The 17,084-nt window shown below is 61.8% G+C and overlaps 1 protein-coding gene across 1 annotated transcript in view; it reads right to left on the bottom strand.

Moving 5' to 3' along the window:
- Nucleotides 1-834: 834 nt before the first annotated feature.
- Nucleotides 835-17,084, bottom strand: part of LOC137485130 (uncharacterized) — a 34,438-nt gene continuing 18,188 nt past the window's right edge. Inside the window, exons 19-23 of the mRNA XM_068209433.1 lie at nt 16,380-16,506; nt 14,656-14,769; nt 14,347-14,457; nt 12,622-13,381; nt 835-1,764 (exon numbers count right to left, since the gene is read on the bottom strand). Coding sequence (XP_068065534.1) covers nt 1,281-1,764; nt 12,622-13,381; nt 14,347-14,457; nt 14,656-14,769; nt 16,380-16,506 — 1,596 coding nt within the window. The 3' untranslated portion in view covers nt 835-1,280. The remainder of the gene's footprint in view (nt 1,765-12,621; nt 13,382-14,346; nt 14,458-14,655; nt 14,770-16,379; nt 16,507-17,084) is intronic.

Below are 17,084 nucleotides of genomic sequence, written 5' to 3'. Positions count from 1 at the left end.
GCAGGGAAGGAGCCTGGCGTGCTCTGGGGAGCTGCTGTCACCACCCCAGCCCCAGCCCGGCCCTTCAGATGGTTCTCACCCAGCCACAGCCCAACCTCAGGAGCTGCAGCCAGGACAAGCTGGGATCCCCAGGAACCGAGCTGCTACAAACAGGGGCTCAGACCAACGGCAGGGAGATGGATTGTGTCCCACCCACCCCGGCAGCAGGTGCCCAGGAGCAGGGAGGTCTTTCCTTGGAGCCAGCCTGGAGCTGCTCCTCCCCTGGGCAGAAATCCCACCGCTCCTGCCACTGAGGAGCGCGCGGTCGATGCCGCCGGCAGCGGCTCAAGGACAGCAGAGCAATTAAACACGACCAGGTCTTGCTCTCGGTCCCTGCTGACCCCACAGCACCCCACGGCCAGACCCACAGCACCCCATGGCCTCGGGGGCGGCAGGGCCAGCCCCCAGCGGGAGGATTGAGCGCTAGGAATGAGTGTTAGGAGGAGCCTTGCGGAGGGGTCCTACCAGAAAAAGGGTCTTTTACTGCAACTAGAATTTTATTCTATTGTATAATTCAGGAGTGCATCACAGCCCCGCGAGCCGGGCAGGCACCTATCAGCGCTTCCAATCTAGACACACGCAGAACTTCCTCATCAGCTGCATCTGTTAATTACTCACCTCCCCCCGGCTGGAGCTCCTCCTGTCACATCCAGCCCAGACGAGGCAGCACCTCCACAGAGCTCCTGGACAAAAAGTGACTGTGCCAGAATCAGCTTACGGAGCAGTTAACAAAAAACAAAACAAAACAAAACAAACAAACAAAAAACAAAACCAAAAATAAAATCTTGCTCATCCTAAGGTTGCTTATCAAATAAAAAGTTCCTCCACATTTATTAAAAAAAACTGAACAGTAGATTCAAAAAGCAGTTACGAGTCCTACTCCGGCAAAACACCCTGTGTACAGGTTCCTTTTGTTGGTGGTTTGTTTGCTTGTTGGTGAGGATTCCCCCTAAATCAGCTGCTTCTGTTAATTTTATATATATATATAATCTTTTAATTTTGCCGCGCGTTGCTTGCTTTAATTCATTAATTTATTTCCAATCAGCCGAGTCTCCACCAGACCAGCGGCGCTACCACACAAAGCTTCCTTGACGTCCATGCCCTGAGCCGGGGTGGGGGGAGACGGATGGAGGGAGGGCGCGAGAGATCAGTGGAGGAGAAGGAGGATGAGGAGGAAGGGAGGGATGGAGGGAGGGAGGGCTGGAAGGAGGGAGGGAGGGAGAGGAAGCCTCGGCAGCCCCTCACTCTCCCATGTGCGTCCTCAGGTGGTACTTGAGCGACTGCTTGTAGCGGAAGCACTTGGTGCACTCGGTGCAGGGGTAGGGCCGCTCGCCGGTGTGCGCCCGCTGGTGCTCCAGGAGGTGATGCTTCTGCGTGAAGTTCTTGCCGCACTCGGTGCAGTGGTAGGGCCGCTCGCCCGTGTGGATGCGCTGGTGCTCCAGGAGGTGGTGCTTGCGGATGAAGCCCTTCCCGCAGACGGCGCAGGCGTGCGGGCGCTCCCGCGTGTGGATGCGGTAATGGTTGGTGAGCTTGGACTTCTCGCTGAAGGTCTTCTCGCACTGGCTGCACTGGTAGGGCCGCTCGCCGGTGTGAGTCCGCTGGTGCCGCAGCAGGTGGGAGGGCCGGGTGAAGTTCTTGCCGCACTGGGGGCACAGGAAGGCCATCTCGTTCTTGCCCGCGTGGATCCTCTGGTGCATGAGCAGGCTGATCTGCAGGCGGAAGCTCCTCCGGCACTCGCCGCAGGTGAAGGGCCGCTCCCCGACGTGGGTGATCTGGTGTTTGCTGAGGCTCGACTTGTGGCTGAAGCTGCTCTCGCACTCGGAGCACTTGTAGGGCTTCCCCGGGGGCGGGGGCCGCGAGGGGGGCTTGAGGCCGTGCTCGGGGCGCCGCGGGACCCCCACGCCGCGGCGCGTGTGGCTGCGCTGGTGCAGCAGGAACTGCTGCTTGTTGCGGAAGCTGAGGTCGCACTCGTGGCACTCGTAGGGCCCTTCCTTGAGGTGGTTGCGCTGGTGGATCATGAAGTTGATCTTGAGCATGAAGCTCTTCCCGCACTCGGGGCAGATGTAGGGTCTCTCCCGCGTCCGGTTCCGCTGCTGGCCGCCGGCCGGCTTCACGTCCCCGGAGTCCCTCTCGCAGGCCGACGGCTTCCTGACGCGGGCGGCCAGGCTGCGGGGCTGCGCCTTGGAGCTGCACTGCGCCTCGCAGCCCAGCCCGGCCTCGTGGCTGGGGAACGCTGGCGGCTCGCTCCGGCCCGAGAACATGGCGCACGGCTCCAGCGTGTCGGGGTCATCCTCCTCCTCCTCCTCCTCCTCCTCCTCCGTCTTGATCACGATCCCATCCTCTGAGGGGGAAGATCGAACAGCGTTACGGTCATCGGGTGGGACAGGGTGGCCTCTTATACCCCTGGGTGCTACAGAAACGCCTGCATGGGTTCCTGCAGCTGTTTGTGCCTGCCTGCTCTGCCCGACCGCCCGGACACGAGCTGGCTGCAGCTGGAGCCCGGAGCGCTGGGATGGGCCATGTGCCCCCTGAACACGGAGTTCAGACAAACCACCCCGGCCAGGCTCCTCTGGAGGGTGCGCTCCGACCGCCTGCTAAAAGGTTTGGCAACTCTGCGCTGCTGCTGCAGGATGTGGGGGGTAAAAGCACCATGGGTTCACCAGGGCCCGGGCGGCCGAGTGATTTCAGAGCAGCTCCATCTGCTGCCGTTTCACTGGGCTGCATCAACACCCCCGGCACGGCACCGCTCGGCAGGAACAGCGCCGGGCTGCCGGCTCTGCTCCGGGGACAGCACAGCCTGCCTGGGACTGCCCCCTTCCCTCAGCCCCACTGCCGTGTGGCGTGGCGAGAGACCCACCCCTCTCCTTCCCAGAGCATCCAGCAGTGGGATGGATCAAGAGTGGGATGGAATGGCCGTGCCGTGGAATGGCAGTGGGATGGATGGCAGCAGGCCAGGCTCCCCCTCGTGTCACCAAGGCCGGAAGTGAGCCGGGGGCTTTGGTGCGAACAGCCATCCCAGGGACACACGGCAGGACACACGGCCAGCACGGCCCAAGGAAAGGCCCACAGGGCATCCCTCACGTCACCCCACACTGGCCTGTGAGCCAGGCCTAAATACTCTCTCAGGAAGAGCAGCTACAGTTTCCCAAGAAAAGGAAACCGATGGGAGTGGATGTCTCAAAGCCATGGCTCTCTTCCCACCGAGGAAGGGAAAACCCAGGTCCTTCTCCCTGTCCCCTCTATGGACCTGGGGGCTCAGCCCCCCATCCCGGCCAGCGCGGCCGCAGCTCCTGCCCAGCCCCACCAGCCGGGCCCTGCGCCCTGGCAGAGGCAGCGGCTCTCGGACAAGGATCAGCTGCAGCCTCACTGGTGGCTTGGCTGGTTTCCCTCACAAAGCCTTGAGCAGACCACAGGACCCACAGACGGAGTTGAGGCCCACAAGAGCCCAACTCTCTGTGTCTTGGTTTGTGTTACACCACCACAAAGCCGTCAGGAGGAAGGAACCCACCATTCCCAACCTCTCGTCTCCCTGCTCTCCCATCCCCAGCCTTACAGCACATCTGTAGGTCCTGGCCTGTATCTGCCACTCCACCAGCAGAATTCTACACACGAAACGCTCAGTGCCATCATCTCATCTCTCCACAAATCACCTCATCCTTCCCCTTCCCTCTTGGCAGCTTGCAAATCACAGAGCTCCAGCCACATTCTTCCCTATCCTGTGGAGCTGCCCCGAGCAACTCCCACGCTTGGCAACCTGCAGGACCTCCCACATTCCCCCAGCAGCGTCCGGTGTGCAACCATCCACTCCTCCACACCTCACACCAACCTCCTGCCCTCTGCCACAGCAGGGTTTTGGGAGCAGGGCTCACTGGGGCTCTCACAGAACACTGCCTGAGACACATCTTCCTCCCTTGGTCTCCGTGGGTAACCAGGGCTTTCCCCAGACTCAGAGGACTGGGCCAGTGCTCGCTCCAGGACAGGAGCCCTCCGAGACCAGGTTCTGTGTCCACCACGGACACGCTGCCTCCTCCTCCAAGCTCAAGGCGCGACCAGAACCGCTCTTGGAAGTCGCTGCAGCCAGAAACTTTCCTGCTGGTGCTGGTTCTGGGGGGGATTTAACTCCTCCTGTCCATCCAACCCCTTCCCCACCTTCTCCTAACCCACCACAGCCCCCCAGGCCTCCTGCCCCTGACACAGCACGTGTGCAGATCCGTGTCCCAAGCAGCTCACCCGTGCAGCTCCCGTGGTGAACGATGACCCTCTGGATCTCGCTGAAGTCGGCTCCGTACTCGGACGAGTCGCCCAGGCTGGTCCCCGGCAGGTCCCTCGGCGGGGACACGGAGCCGTAGGGGCTCTCGCAGGCCGCCTCCTCGTCCGGGCTCTGGAAGCTGCCCTCGGACTGCCCCGACATCCCGTGCAGCTCGGGGTTCTCGGGGCTGTCTTCAGGAAGGAGCTCCTCTGTTTTGATCACAACCCTAATTCCAGCTGCAGCAACGAGAGATTCCCACCAGCCATCACTCCCAGGAGTCGGGACAAAGGACCTGCTCCCAGCAATCCCTGCCAACTCCAGCTGCTGATCCCACTGAAGGTTTCATCTGCTCTCCCTTCAGCTCCTGCCCTTCACCCATCCCTGCCATGCTCCCAGCTCCAGCCCAGGACCCCTCACAGGCACATGGAATCACAACACCCAGCCAGGGGCTGTGGTGCCATAGCTCAGCACCCCTTGGCCACCCCACATCCCCCAGCTGCAGCTCCCCGTGGGCCCGCGATCTTCCCCTTCCCATTGGCCTCAAGTTAATTTCAAGATCCTTGTGACGGAAAGCACAAGCAGGGCGTTGGTGTGACCCCACATCCACGGCCTGGAATCAGGGATGACGAGTGGAGGTGACACCATCTCTTCCAGGCCACCTCCTTATCTCCTTCTCAGCCCCCTTATCACAGACCAGGAGTCGCTCTGGGACTCGGGGTCACTGGTGCCCCATTCCCAGCCCAGTCTTGGCCCTCGCCATCCCATCTCCCTGCACACAGCCTGGGACCAGGCTTCCCTGCCTGGGAAGATGTTCCAAGGATAAACCCAGGCACCATCCACACAAAGAGAGGGTGGGGAGGAATTTCTGGGTGGATGGGCTCTCCCAATGGGACCCGATTCTCCTTCCTAGCCGGGCGCACCGGCTCCTCGAGGATCTGGTCTGGTTGCAGATGCTTCCCTTGCTGGGAAGGGCTCCCAGTGCCCAGCTCTCCGGGCTCTGCTGGCCCTGGTTTCTATGTTGAGCTGTACCTGGACATCAAACCTCCCATCGGCCCAATTTATCCCATTCCTAGGCAAGGCTTCTCCTGATAAACCACATCAGCCACAGCTCCCAGCAACATCTGCTTCAGCCTTGGGATGAGCAGCTCCTGGGGACACAACCCAGGGCTGCCCTGGTGCCAAGGTGCCGCCTCACCTGCCGTGGCATCAGTAATGATCTCACTCTCCTCCAGGTCCTGCTCATTCCTGCCCCGCGATTCCTCCCCTTGCTCGATCTGAGACAAAACACCAGGTTTGGAAATTGCATAGTCTGTTGAGAGACAGAGGGGTGGGAGACAGGGATTACCGCACTGGGAATCTGACATTGGCTTCCACCTCTTCCCAGGGCACGGGGGACACGTGAGGACACTCGGGAATATCCACAGGTGCAAAATCCCCTGAAGGGGTGCATGGCTGGTACCCACTGCAGACCCAGAAGATGCAGGGAGGCCCTCCCAACAGCCATGGGCGAGGAAGGAGCTGGTTTTTGATGGCATAACTGTGGCTGGAAGAGGTTTGGGAGGTCTCCAGCCCACCTGCCCACAGGGCATCCCTCCTGACCCAGCCAGACTACCACCACAGCATGAGCCGAAATAAACCCAGACTAAAAACATCCTCGTGTGTTTTTAAGCCTTTAAAAGGGGGCATTGGGGTCTCATCCAAGGGGATCTCCAAGGAGGAGCCAGAAGCAGCCTCCTGTCCCTCAGCAGGGCGAGGACACCCCGTATTTACCCAGGGAGATCAGAGACTCGTAGTTCCCCTTCATCACATTCTTGTACAGCTCCTTCTGCCACTCCTCCAGCTTCTCCCATTCCTTGTCATTGAAATAGACGGACACGTCATCAAAGGTCACCGGCACCTGCAATTCCAACAGCGGCTTCAAGCAGGAGCCTGGACACAGCCAGGCTTCAGCTCCCTCGAGGCCATCAGTGAGCTGCTTTTTCCATTTAAAACAATTCCAGGGCAGCTATTTCTTTGGGAATAAAGGACTCAACCAAACGGATGGTTCCTGGTGATGAATCCAGACTGGGATTTCCCCAGAGGACCCCGAGCTCCTCCTCTCAGTCCCTGCTCTCTCTGCAGGGTGATCAGGCTTGAGGGACCATAGGGGAGAGAAAACCCAGGAGATGGGCTGGACTCATCCCTATTGATGAGCTGACGTAACTCCCGGATTCAATTACCCCAGAACTCCAGGGAAAACTCTACCCAGGCTCACAGGGCCCCCCATTATCCCTGGTTACTGTGTGCCCACCATCTGCAGCTTCCCAGCTTGTTAGGCAAGGAATAATTCCTAAGGATAAATTCAGGATGTGCAAACTGCCATGGTGAAGTGGAGCTCTTCAGAGGAAACGCAGCACTCCAGTTCTGTCCCCAAACTGCAGTAATGGGGTGTCAGGGTCTGAACCCACCTTTTCCTGATCCTCTCTGCTCTCTCCAGAGATACTCCCTCTCCCATGTCCTACGTGGTCTCATTTGCACACTCTTTTAGCAGGAAGGTTGTGAAATTCAAGTAGGAACTGAATATTGATGGTGGGCTCTTTCCAGAGCTATGCCCAGGGAGCTCATCTGCCTTCCTGAATCCCAAAGCTTCCCCCTTCCCTGCAGAAGCAGCTCCCACTTGCTCCTTCCCTGGCCTGGGAGACTCTGCAGCGTCAGGGTGGTCAAAACAGAAGAACCACAAAATCTGCAGTGTTTCTAGAAATGGTGGCAAAAAAAAAAAAAAAAAAAAAAAAAAATGAACAAAAAAAGAGTCAATGGCCCCGGGGCTGTGCAGCGCAGTGGAGCAGAACTGAAACCTCTGGCCCGAGTACCAGGATGTCCTCCCAGGCCTCTGTCCCACCGCATTTTAGCTCCAGCAGGGGATGAGCTGGGAAGCTGCAATGCACACCTGCAACGGCGAGAGACTCACCTGTGCCGGGGCTGTCCCCGCTCACCCACCCCGGGCCTGCCCTCGGGGAGCATTTCGGGTGCAGTGCCCGGCTCCCGCACCCCAGCACACCGTTACCTTGGGCACTTCCCCCTTCCTGCCCGGGGGCAGCCGCAGGATCCAGAAGTTCCTGTTCTTCAGCAGGTTCTCCATGTTCTCCAGGCGCCGCTGGAGCAGCCCGTACTCCTGGATGAGGGTGCCCAGCGCCGCGCACTTGCTCTCCAGCTGGTTCCCCAGCTCCGCCGCCGTCTTCTCGCAGTCGATCAGCTTCTTCTCCGCCATCCCCGTCCGACCCTCCAGGTCCAGCAGGCGGGTGGAGTGGGAATCCACCTTGCGCTCCACCGCCTGCACGGCCGCCACCACGGTCAGGGACAGCTCCGCCGTCTGCGTCTCCCGCTCCGAGGTGCGCTCGGGGCCGGCCGCTGGCCGGAGGGGCGAGGGGCAGCGCGGCGGCCGCACCGGCTCCGGCGCCTGCGGACACAAGGGCCGGGGTCAGGGCGGGGGATCCCCCCGCGGGGAGAGCGACCCTCCCGGCGTGACAGCGACCCCCCGCCCCCGGTGTGACAGGGGCCCCCCGGGGCGATGGGGACGTCCCCGGGGCCATGCGGACCCCGCGGGGGGGGGGCCGCTGCAGGGCCCAGAGCTCGCCGGGGCGGCGGGGACGTCCCCGTGTCCGCGCTAAGCCGCTTACGGCGGCCCCGTGCCGGTCCCACGGGACGGGCAGGACCCGCCGCGGCGGGGGTGGGGGGAGGAGGCAGCGCGGGGCCGGGAGGTGGCGAGGGAGGGGGGGCGCGGGGTGACACGGGCCGGCCGAGCCTCGTTGCCATGGGCACGGCGAGGGGACACCCGGGGGGCTGCGGGCGCCCCGTCGCCATGGGGACCGGGCGGTGACACGGTGGGGGGGGGGGGGCGGCGGCGGCGGGTCGGTCCCGGGGGGGCCGCAGGGCCCGGCGGCGGCGGCGGTGGGGGAAGGCCGGCGCGGCGGCCGGGCAGGCCCGGCCCCGACGGCAGCGCGGGCGCCGCCGGCCGCGGAGGCCCGGGCGGGCTCGGCGCGGCGCCGCCGCCCCCCCGGGGCCGCCCGTCCCGTCCCCGCCCGTCGCCCCGGCGAGGCGGCCGCGGCCCCGCGCGGTGACAGCGCCCGCCGCCCGCCGCCCCCCCCCCCCCCCCGCCGCCCGCCGCGGCCCCGACGGCGCGGCCCGTGAGCCCCGACGTGCGGCCCGCGAGCGGCGGGCGGGCGGTGCGCGCCGGGCCCGGCCCCGCGCCGGGCAGGCGCCCTTTACCTGAGCGGGGGCCCCCTCGGCCATGGCCCTTTGTTCCGTGCCCGGGGCCCCGGGGGCCGCGGCCGGGAGGATCCAGCGCCCGCTCTCTGCTTCACCTCCGCCCGCCGCCGGGCATCGGGCTGGGCGCGGGGCGGCGCGGCGGGGCGGGGGCGCGGCGCGGCGGGGGCGGGGCGGAGGCGGCGCGGGCCCGGCGGGCGGAGGCGGCGGGGCGGGGGCGGCGGCGGCGGCGGCTCCGACACCGAGCGCGGCTCCGGGTCCGGGTCCGGGTCCGGCGCTCCGGCCGCGCCGCTGCCCCGCCGCGCCGCCGGGGGGCGCTGCCGCCGCCGGCCCGCGCGCGGAGCGGGGCGGGGCGGGGCGGGCGCGCGCGGCACAGCGCCCCCCGGCGGCACGACGGCATCAGCGCCCCCGCCCCGTCGGGGCCCCCCCCACGGCACCGCCCGCCCCGGGAACTGCGGGCACCGGCGGGCACCGGGGAAGGAATGACTGGGGCTGGGGGCACTCGGGCATTGCCCCAGGAGCCAAGGGGGCCGCGGAGTAACGGGGCCGCGGTGCAAGGTGACGGGAGGAGCTGGTTTGACTGGGGCAAGAGGCGGAGGCTGCGGAGGGCTCGGTGCGACATGGCGGGGCACGGGAGGGACCTGGGGGTCACTGCGGCGGCCCCGGGGCAGCTTTTCCGGCCCCGCCCGTCGGGTCCCCGCCGCCCATCCCTGCGGGCTCGGAAATGGCGGCCGGAGGCGGCGGCGCCGTGGAAATGGAGCGACCCCTGCCCGGCCACGGCCTCCCCGGCGGACCCGACCGCAGCGCCCCGTCCCGTCCCGTCCCGTCCCACGCCATCCACCCCTATTCTCTCCCACCCCATCCCCGTCCCTCCTGTCCTGTCCTTCCCGGTCTTGTCCTGCCCCATTCTGTTGCCCACCACGCCCTGTCCCATCCATGCGCTCCTGTCCCACCCCAGCTGCGCTGTCTCTTCGTGCCCTGGCCCGCCCCACTCCATTCACACTGTCTGATCCCATCCTGTCCCATCCCATTCCATCCCCTTCCCTGCTCTGTGTCCACCCTTGTCCCATCCAGTCGCACCCTGTCCATCCCACATCTTGTCCCATCCCATCCCATTCCATGCGTGTCTCATCCAGTTCTGTCCCATCCCATTCCATTCATCCTGTCCCACTGAATCCTTCCGTATCCCATCTGTCCTGTCCCACCCCATTCCCATCTCATCTCCCCAGTCCCATCCCTGCCTGCTCTGGCACAGCCCTGGCACACCTTGGCGGGGAAGCTGGTGACACTGAGCACAGGGAAGGGCAGGAAACCCTTTTTGGTTTGTGGGAAAAGGGAGAGGACAAGTGGGATGGGTCACCAGAGCTTGGGAGAGGACAGGGGTGTGACAGCAGGTGGGGACCCCCAATTAAAGACCCCCCTGTCCAGGCCCCTCTGGGATCCACAACCCCTGTCCAGGGCTGATCCATTGGGAGGGGACACCAGGAGCAGCTCTGGAATGGAGGGGGTTCCCTGCCTGGGGTTTGTACATCCCAGTGCAGTGGGAGTGCCCGCGCTGTCCCTGTGGGGATGGGTGTGGATCACCAGGTGTGTTTATTCCCAGGAGTGGACCGAGCGGGATCGGGACACAGCCGTGTCCATGGAGTGCTGTGTGCCTGTGAGCAGCTGTGTGTGCACACACAGAGCACCCGTGTGACCCCAGAGGGACACTCGTGTGTCCCCACGGTGTCTCTGTGTGCTCAGAGCGCTGCTCAGCCTTGCCCTTGGCAGCACCCACCCTCCCCAGCCTGGATCCCACAGGCTGCTCCTTCCCCGAGCTCTTTTCCCTCTCCCTCTTTCTCCCCACCATCTCCAGCATCTCCATGCCCGTGTGGGGCAGCCCCATTCCACGGAGTGGCTCCAGAGTGAGGGGGATTCCCTGGGGTCACTCAGAGCGTGGGGGGATTCCCTGGGGTCACTCAGAGGGTGGGGGATTCCCTGGGGTCACTCAGAGCATGGGGGGATTCCCTGGGGTCACTCAGAGCATGGGGGGATTCCCTGGGGTCATTCCCTCTGTGCCCCCAGGCACCCAGCACGGGTTGGGATGGCTGAGGGACCCGGGCACTCCCTGGTCTCTGTGGACCCCAAGTGCCACATCCCCATGGTGTCTCTGACCTAAGGGCTGCCCTCTCCCCTCCCACACCAGGTCCCAAGCTGGAACAAGCCCTGGGCCTCGCTGGAGCTCGGGAGGTCTCTGGTGGGGAGAAGGAACTGTCTCCGTGTCCTGGGCTCTGGCAGGGAAGAGCCTGGGGAATGCTGGGCTGACAGGGAGCCTGGAAGGAAAAAACACCCAGTGTGTGGCACCAGCTGGGCACCCTGTGAGGCCCCTTCCAACCCAGGCCATTCTTCGGTTCCATGACCCCAGCTCCAAGGTGGCCACAGCCACCAGCGCTTCTCCCTGTCCCTCATCCTGGGCATGAGATATCCCAGCTCCATCCCGCCACGGATCCAAGGAATCCTCAGCTGTCCACAGCCCCGTTTGTGGCACAGGCTGGCTCCCGGAGCACAAACCCAAATCAAGTTAAAACCACCAGTCCCAGATCAGTATCCCAGAGCAGCCTCGTCTGCCAGGCCTGGCTCTCCAGCTCAGCTGGGCTTGTGCCCTTCACCTGCTCCACAATTACCCGGAAAAGCTCCCGAGTACCAGCCAGGAGCAGGATGAGGGAGCTGCAGCTACCCGCCAAGGGCTGACACGGAATTCAGAATGGAAACACTGTATTGACAGACTTTACAAAAGTTATTACAAAACACGGTCACGAACCAGCAGCTGACGATACAGAGCGAAGAGACACCACGTACAGCCACCTCAGAACAACACCAACAGCTCCAGAAGTCATCCAATATTTACACAAACGGCTGGAAAACTCCGGGCGGTTATCGCATACATGGAAGTGTTTTAGAGCAACTGTGAAATATAGTGTCACACCTTTCCTTTAGTGTTATCATCATCATAATTAATAATAATAATAATAATAATAATTAATAAGACTACTTCTAGGTTAACTAAAAACCAAACAGCTCTTTACAGGGGTTAGGAGAAGCTGCTTTCACTCGTCTGACTTACCTGAGTGAGACCAAACCCAGTTAAAAAATAATAATAAAATCACCTTCATTGTCAGGAGTCCGCGTGTCGGCCCAGCGGCGCCGTTCCCTCGGGCCAGAGGGGAACCACAGCCCGGCTGGTGCCAGCGACACCCTTCAAAAGAACGGAGACGCGTCCTCCTCGTGTGAGTGACCCCAGCACGCCTCCAAACGCTGCCCCTTCCCGACTCCTCCTGCTCCAATGTCCTCAGCCCCTTCTCCTGCACCTGCTTTATCTCACCCCGCTCCTTGCCACGCTCTCCTCTCCGCTTTTCCGCCTTCCACGAATCCCGCGTCGTGCCCTGACCACCTCTCTGCCTCGCCTCTCTTGCCTTCATCCCAGTCCTGGCCTGGCAGCCTTTTGGGACACGGCGACGCAGCGGGAGCCGGCTGGGAACGGCACCTTCCTTCCCTCCCTCCCTCCTCGCGCTTCCAGCCTTGCAGTGAAACGAGTGGAAAAAAGAAAGCGAAAGCTTGTCACTCCTGAATATGCACAAAGATAGGTGGGGGAACACCTGCTAAATACGGACCCCAGAGAATCGCTCGGGATTATTCTCTACGGGCAGAATCCAACCCTGCGTAGGGAACTGCGAGCACGGGGCCTGCGCCGCGGTGGAAGCGCCACGGAACCCCGCGGGGTCCCAGAGCTGCCTGGGCTGGCCGAGCAGAGTCTTTAAGAGGAATTCCTTGGATGCTTCACCAAAGCGGGCTTCGTAGCATGACCACATGGATTAGCTGCGATACAAGTCACCTGCCATCATGCTGCACGTCCACCTGCCAGACCGTCACGGTCACCGCGAGCCCTCCTGCCCCGGCCCCTCCACGGCTACTGCTTAGTCTCTTTTTTCACGCAGAAGTGGTCAGTTTGGGTGCCCGCCGAGCCCAGGTTGTGCTGGGACTCCTCCCCGGGCCGCGGGTTGCGGGAGTGGATTTTCTGGTGGCAATTCAGGGACTCTTTGTAGCGGAAGTGCTTCCCGCAGACGGGGCACTGGTAGGGGGTCTCCCCGGTGTGCACCCGCCAGTGCTTGAGCAGGTGGTCCCGCCGGATGAAGCTCTTGCCGCACTCGGTGCACTGGTAGGGCCTCTCCCCGGTGTGGATGCGCTGGTGGCGGATGGCTTTGGAGAGGTCTCGGAAGTCCTTCCCGCAGTAGGTGCACGTCAGCGGCCCGTCGCCCTTCCCCGTGTGCAGCTTCTGGTGCAGGATCAGACTCACTTCCAGGCTGAAGCTCTCCTTGCACTGGGAGCAGGTGTAGGGCCTCTCCACCATGTTGTTCACCTGGTGCCTGACGAAGCCGTACTTGAATCCCGAGCTCTTCTCTCCGTCGGGGCGCTTGGACGCTTTGGAGCGGGAGGGGCCCTGGCCCTTGGCTTTGGATTTCTGCCGGAAGCTCTCGCCGCGCTCCAGGGACGTGCAGGCCTCCTCGCTGGCGTGCGCCTTCTGGTGAGCGGCGAAGAGCTGCTTGTCCAGGAAGCTCTCGCCGCACTCGCAGCAGATGTAGGGCCCCTTGTCGGCCTCCTCAGGATCCTTCCTGGCCAAGTCTCTCCCGCGGCGCACGGAGCGCCGCAGCCCGTTGCCCGTCGCCGTTCGCTGCGGCGGGGCCGACCCGCTCTGGCTCTTGCTGCTCGACTGCACCTCCTCCTCCGGGTTGGAGAAAACCTCTTCCCACTTTCCTGTCAACGACCTGGAAAGCTCCAGGCTCTCGGAGCCTTCCTCATCGCACGGCTGTTCGTCTGGCGGAGCAGAGACACTCGTGTCATTTGGGGAGGCAAGGACTGGGGTGTTATTTACTCGGTTCCCGTGGGACACAGGTGGTCTCTGCTGTGCACACCCAGCTCAGAGCCTGGCACTGACGGGGCTGCGAGTCCAGCTGGGAGCACCCACCCTGTCCAGAGGGATTCGACTTGGAATTTGGAATTGTTGAGGTTGAAAAAGGCCTCGGAAATCATTAAGTCCAACCATTCCCCAGCACTGCTAAGGCCACCCTGGACCACGTCCCCAAGCGCCACATCCACATGGATGTTACATCCCTCCAGCAATGGAGACTCCACCACTGCTCTGGGTGCTCCCAATGTGTAACAGCCCTTTCGGAGATGAATTTCCTCAATATCCACCCTGACCTTCCCTGGCCCAGCCTGAGGCCATTTCCTCTCCTCCTGTCCCTGTTCCCTGGAGCAGAGCCCGATCCCCCGGCTGTCCCCTCCTCTCAGGAGCTGTGCAGAGCCACAAGGTCCCCCCTGAGCCTCCTTTTCTCCAGTCTGAGCCTCTTTCCCAGCTCCCTCAGCTGATCCTGGTATTCCAGACCCTCTCCCAGCTCCACTTCCTTCTCTGGACACACTCCGGCAACTTCCTGCCTTCAATTATATTGTAATACAACGTTATATGTATAATCTAGCTAAAGGTAGGTAGCCAGAGGAAAAAAGTGGGTTCCTGAAACAGAACAGGTCTTTAAGAACTTGTGCTTTAGGATAAAGCCCAGAAAACAGAGGAAAAGGGAATAAAACTTATTTTCTTCATGGGCTTGGACAGCGCCTCAGGGTGAAGGATCTCCCATGGTATAAAATGTGACTCAAAGCAACTTCCTGAAATTCTGGAAAAGCATCATCCAGAAAAACTGAGCTGCTCCTGGGAATTAGGCTGGGAAGCCAAAAGCACATCTAGGCAAGGGACACTTCCCAAAGCAGCTCAGTGCACTCACATGTACCAGGGACCTCCATGCTCTCCTCTTCCTCAGAGCCTTCGTGGCTTTCAGCCAGAGTCTCTTCATATTTACCCCATGAGCTGTCATCGGGCCCAGGGAAGAAAAACTCTGTGCAAGAGAAAAGAGCAGGAGTCACACTCCAACCTTCCAGCTGCTTTAGAGGATTCCAGGAGAGAGAGACGCATCAGGTGGGAGACAAGTGGAAAAGCAAAGCCCCCCCAGTTCCTGAGGAGGGAGCTGACAAAACAGAACAGCCCCACATCTGCCTCCACCTCCCCCTCGAGTCCCAGGAATCTCGTGGCTCACCAGTGCTGGGGTCCGTGGGGGTCTCTCCTCCCTCGGAGTCCTCCTGATCCTCAGCATTGGGATCCTCTCCCTGCTCAATCCGTGTCAGCAGCTCAGGCTTGGAAATGGCAGCGTCTGCACATAAAAACAGAATGAGGATGTTTCCCCTGCCCTGGCGGGAGAGCAACTCTGCAGCTTTTGCCCACCAACCTTCCTTTGCTGGGAAACGAACGAGAGAGGCTTAGGAAGCTGCTCTCAGCCCTCTGCCCCGCTCACCTTGCGTGGGCCCTGGATGCAGGAGCACACTCTGCTCAGGTGAGGAGCACCTCCCAGCCTGCAGCGTGAGGAGGACAGTAAGAAAAGGCATCCAGGCTTACCTCCAGGCTCTCCTGTCTTCTCCTCTCCGCTAAGGTCCGCGGATCCATTACAATGGGGACTTCAGCTCGGGAGGCAGCAGCAGAGCTGCCAGCACTGCCCTCCCCGTGCGGTTCCCTCCAGCCAGGACCGCTCCGTCCTACTCGTCCGAGTCACGGGCTGCTCGCGGATTTTGGTGGGGGAAAGGGGACAATCACCATCTCTCCTCGGGCGGAGAGCAGAAAACTTCACTTCCAGACACGTGGGAGGCCCTGGGGGTTAAATTCCACCTCTGCTCCGGTGGATCTGTTTGCTCTACATGGAAGCCAAAGCCCTAAACCTCGTTTCTCAAGGGAAACCTTGGGATGAAGCACAGATACATCGCTCTAAGCTCCAGGCTCAGATCCCCAGATCCCCTGCAGCAGGACAGCTGCGCTCCCGCGCCTCAGGAGCGGGACATGGGGCTGGTTTGGAAACAGGAGAATGGGGCTGTGGTTACCCTCCACCTTTCTCCCTGGCACACAGGGACTGCAGGAAACCTCTGTTCAAAGAAATAAACAGGAAAAAAAAAAAGCAGAAAAGGCCTGGATTGGGCAGAGCTGGATGGCAGGGAGGCAGATGAGCCTAGACTCGGCACAGGGAAGCGTCTGGCTACCAGGGACGGCGTCTGCGCTCCCACCCCCGGTCCAGCCAAGACAAGGTCATTTCTGGAACACGCTGTGAAGGCAACGCGTTCCCCAGAGGGAATTCCCGCAGCCAGGACTGGCAGGAGCGAGCGGAGCGCGTTCCTTTGGCTGGGAATGCACTGCCCTGAGCTGCTGAGGGGAAAGCAGGAGGCAGAGCTCGCCCTCAGCCACTGCTTCTCCCCAGCTCTGCCCCAGCAGACCCCGCAGCACCTCGAGCACGACTCGCTCCCTGCGGCTGGACAGAGCACCAGGCAAACGCCACTTCTCCCTCATGGGAGAGGAAAGGGAAGTCTGCACAACTCCCCATGGAAAGGGCTGGAAGGAACCTCAGAGGCAGGGCACAGGGCTCCCTCCGCTGCCCTAAGCAGCCAGCGGGCTGATGCACCCAGCGCAGTGGATCTGTGGACCTTGGCGTGACAAAGGAACTTCCCTCTTGCCCAGCTTTGCTTGGATTGAGGGTGCTCTCACTTCCTCTCCTCCTCCTCACAATCCCAGCGCTCACCGGGCCACAGGGACCATCAGGGAGCCACGTCCTTCCACCCTCAGCGTGGCTGTGAGGGCTGAAATCACTGCCAGGGCTGTGTAACACCTCCCCAGAGCACACCCCCCACCCCGATCCCGCAGGACACAGTGCTGCTTCCATCCACCAGTTCCCAGGAAAACTCTGTGCCACGAGGCTGAGGGCAAACCCTGGCCCGTCGTTACCCATGGAGACGACGGCCTCGTAGTTGCCTTTCATGATGTGCCTGTAGAGCTCCTTCTGCCACTCGTTGAGGCTCTTCCACTCCTCCTCAGAGAAGTTAAACGAGGCGTCGTTGAAGGCCACGGGGACCTGCAAGGAGGAGCAGCACCACGGGGTTTGTTCCTCATTTAAGAAAACACCTGGGGATGTTTTCTCATTCAATTTTCTCGCTCAAACTCCTCAAGTGTCGTGCAGGATGGTCCCAGGCAGGAACATCTACTCCTTCCCACATGCCTCATGTTCCTCATCCCTCAAGGGACACGACAGGGATTTCCCCTGTCACCCGCCTGTCACCTCCCTCTGCTCAGCCTCCTCCTGTCACAGGCGATACCCCGTGCACAGTGCCTGGTACAGACTTGTTTTCACCTCCTTTTTGACACAATTCTGCTGCTCATCACCTCTGAACAGCCCCTGGGGATGTTCCCAAGCCTTCCCAGTTACACAGGGCTGAGCCACAAAATTCCACGTGATCCAATCACAGGAATTTGTGACATCCCTCCCAGATCACACGTGCAGCAGTGGGGCATACTCGACACAGTGGGACCGGTGCTGGTGCTTCTGGGCACCGAAGGGAAGACAGGGCTGTGGGGGAGCCATGAACTGCTCTCAGCACTGCAGCTGTCCCAAAATGGGACTGTGAGTGCAGGGATCAGGCTGTCACTGCAGGG

The sequence above is a fragment of the Anomalospiza imberbis genome, chromosome 1 (genome assembly GCF_031753505.1).
Source record: "Anomalospiza imberbis isolate Cuckoo-Finch-1a 21T00152 chromosome 1, ASM3175350v1, whole genome shotgun sequence".
NCBI classification, from domain to species: Eukaryota; Metazoa; Chordata; class Aves; order Passeriformes; family Viduidae; genus Anomalospiza; species Anomalospiza imberbis.
The sequence above is the reverse complement of the archived record's forward strand: the minus strand, read 5'-3'. Positions and strand labels throughout refer to the sequence as shown.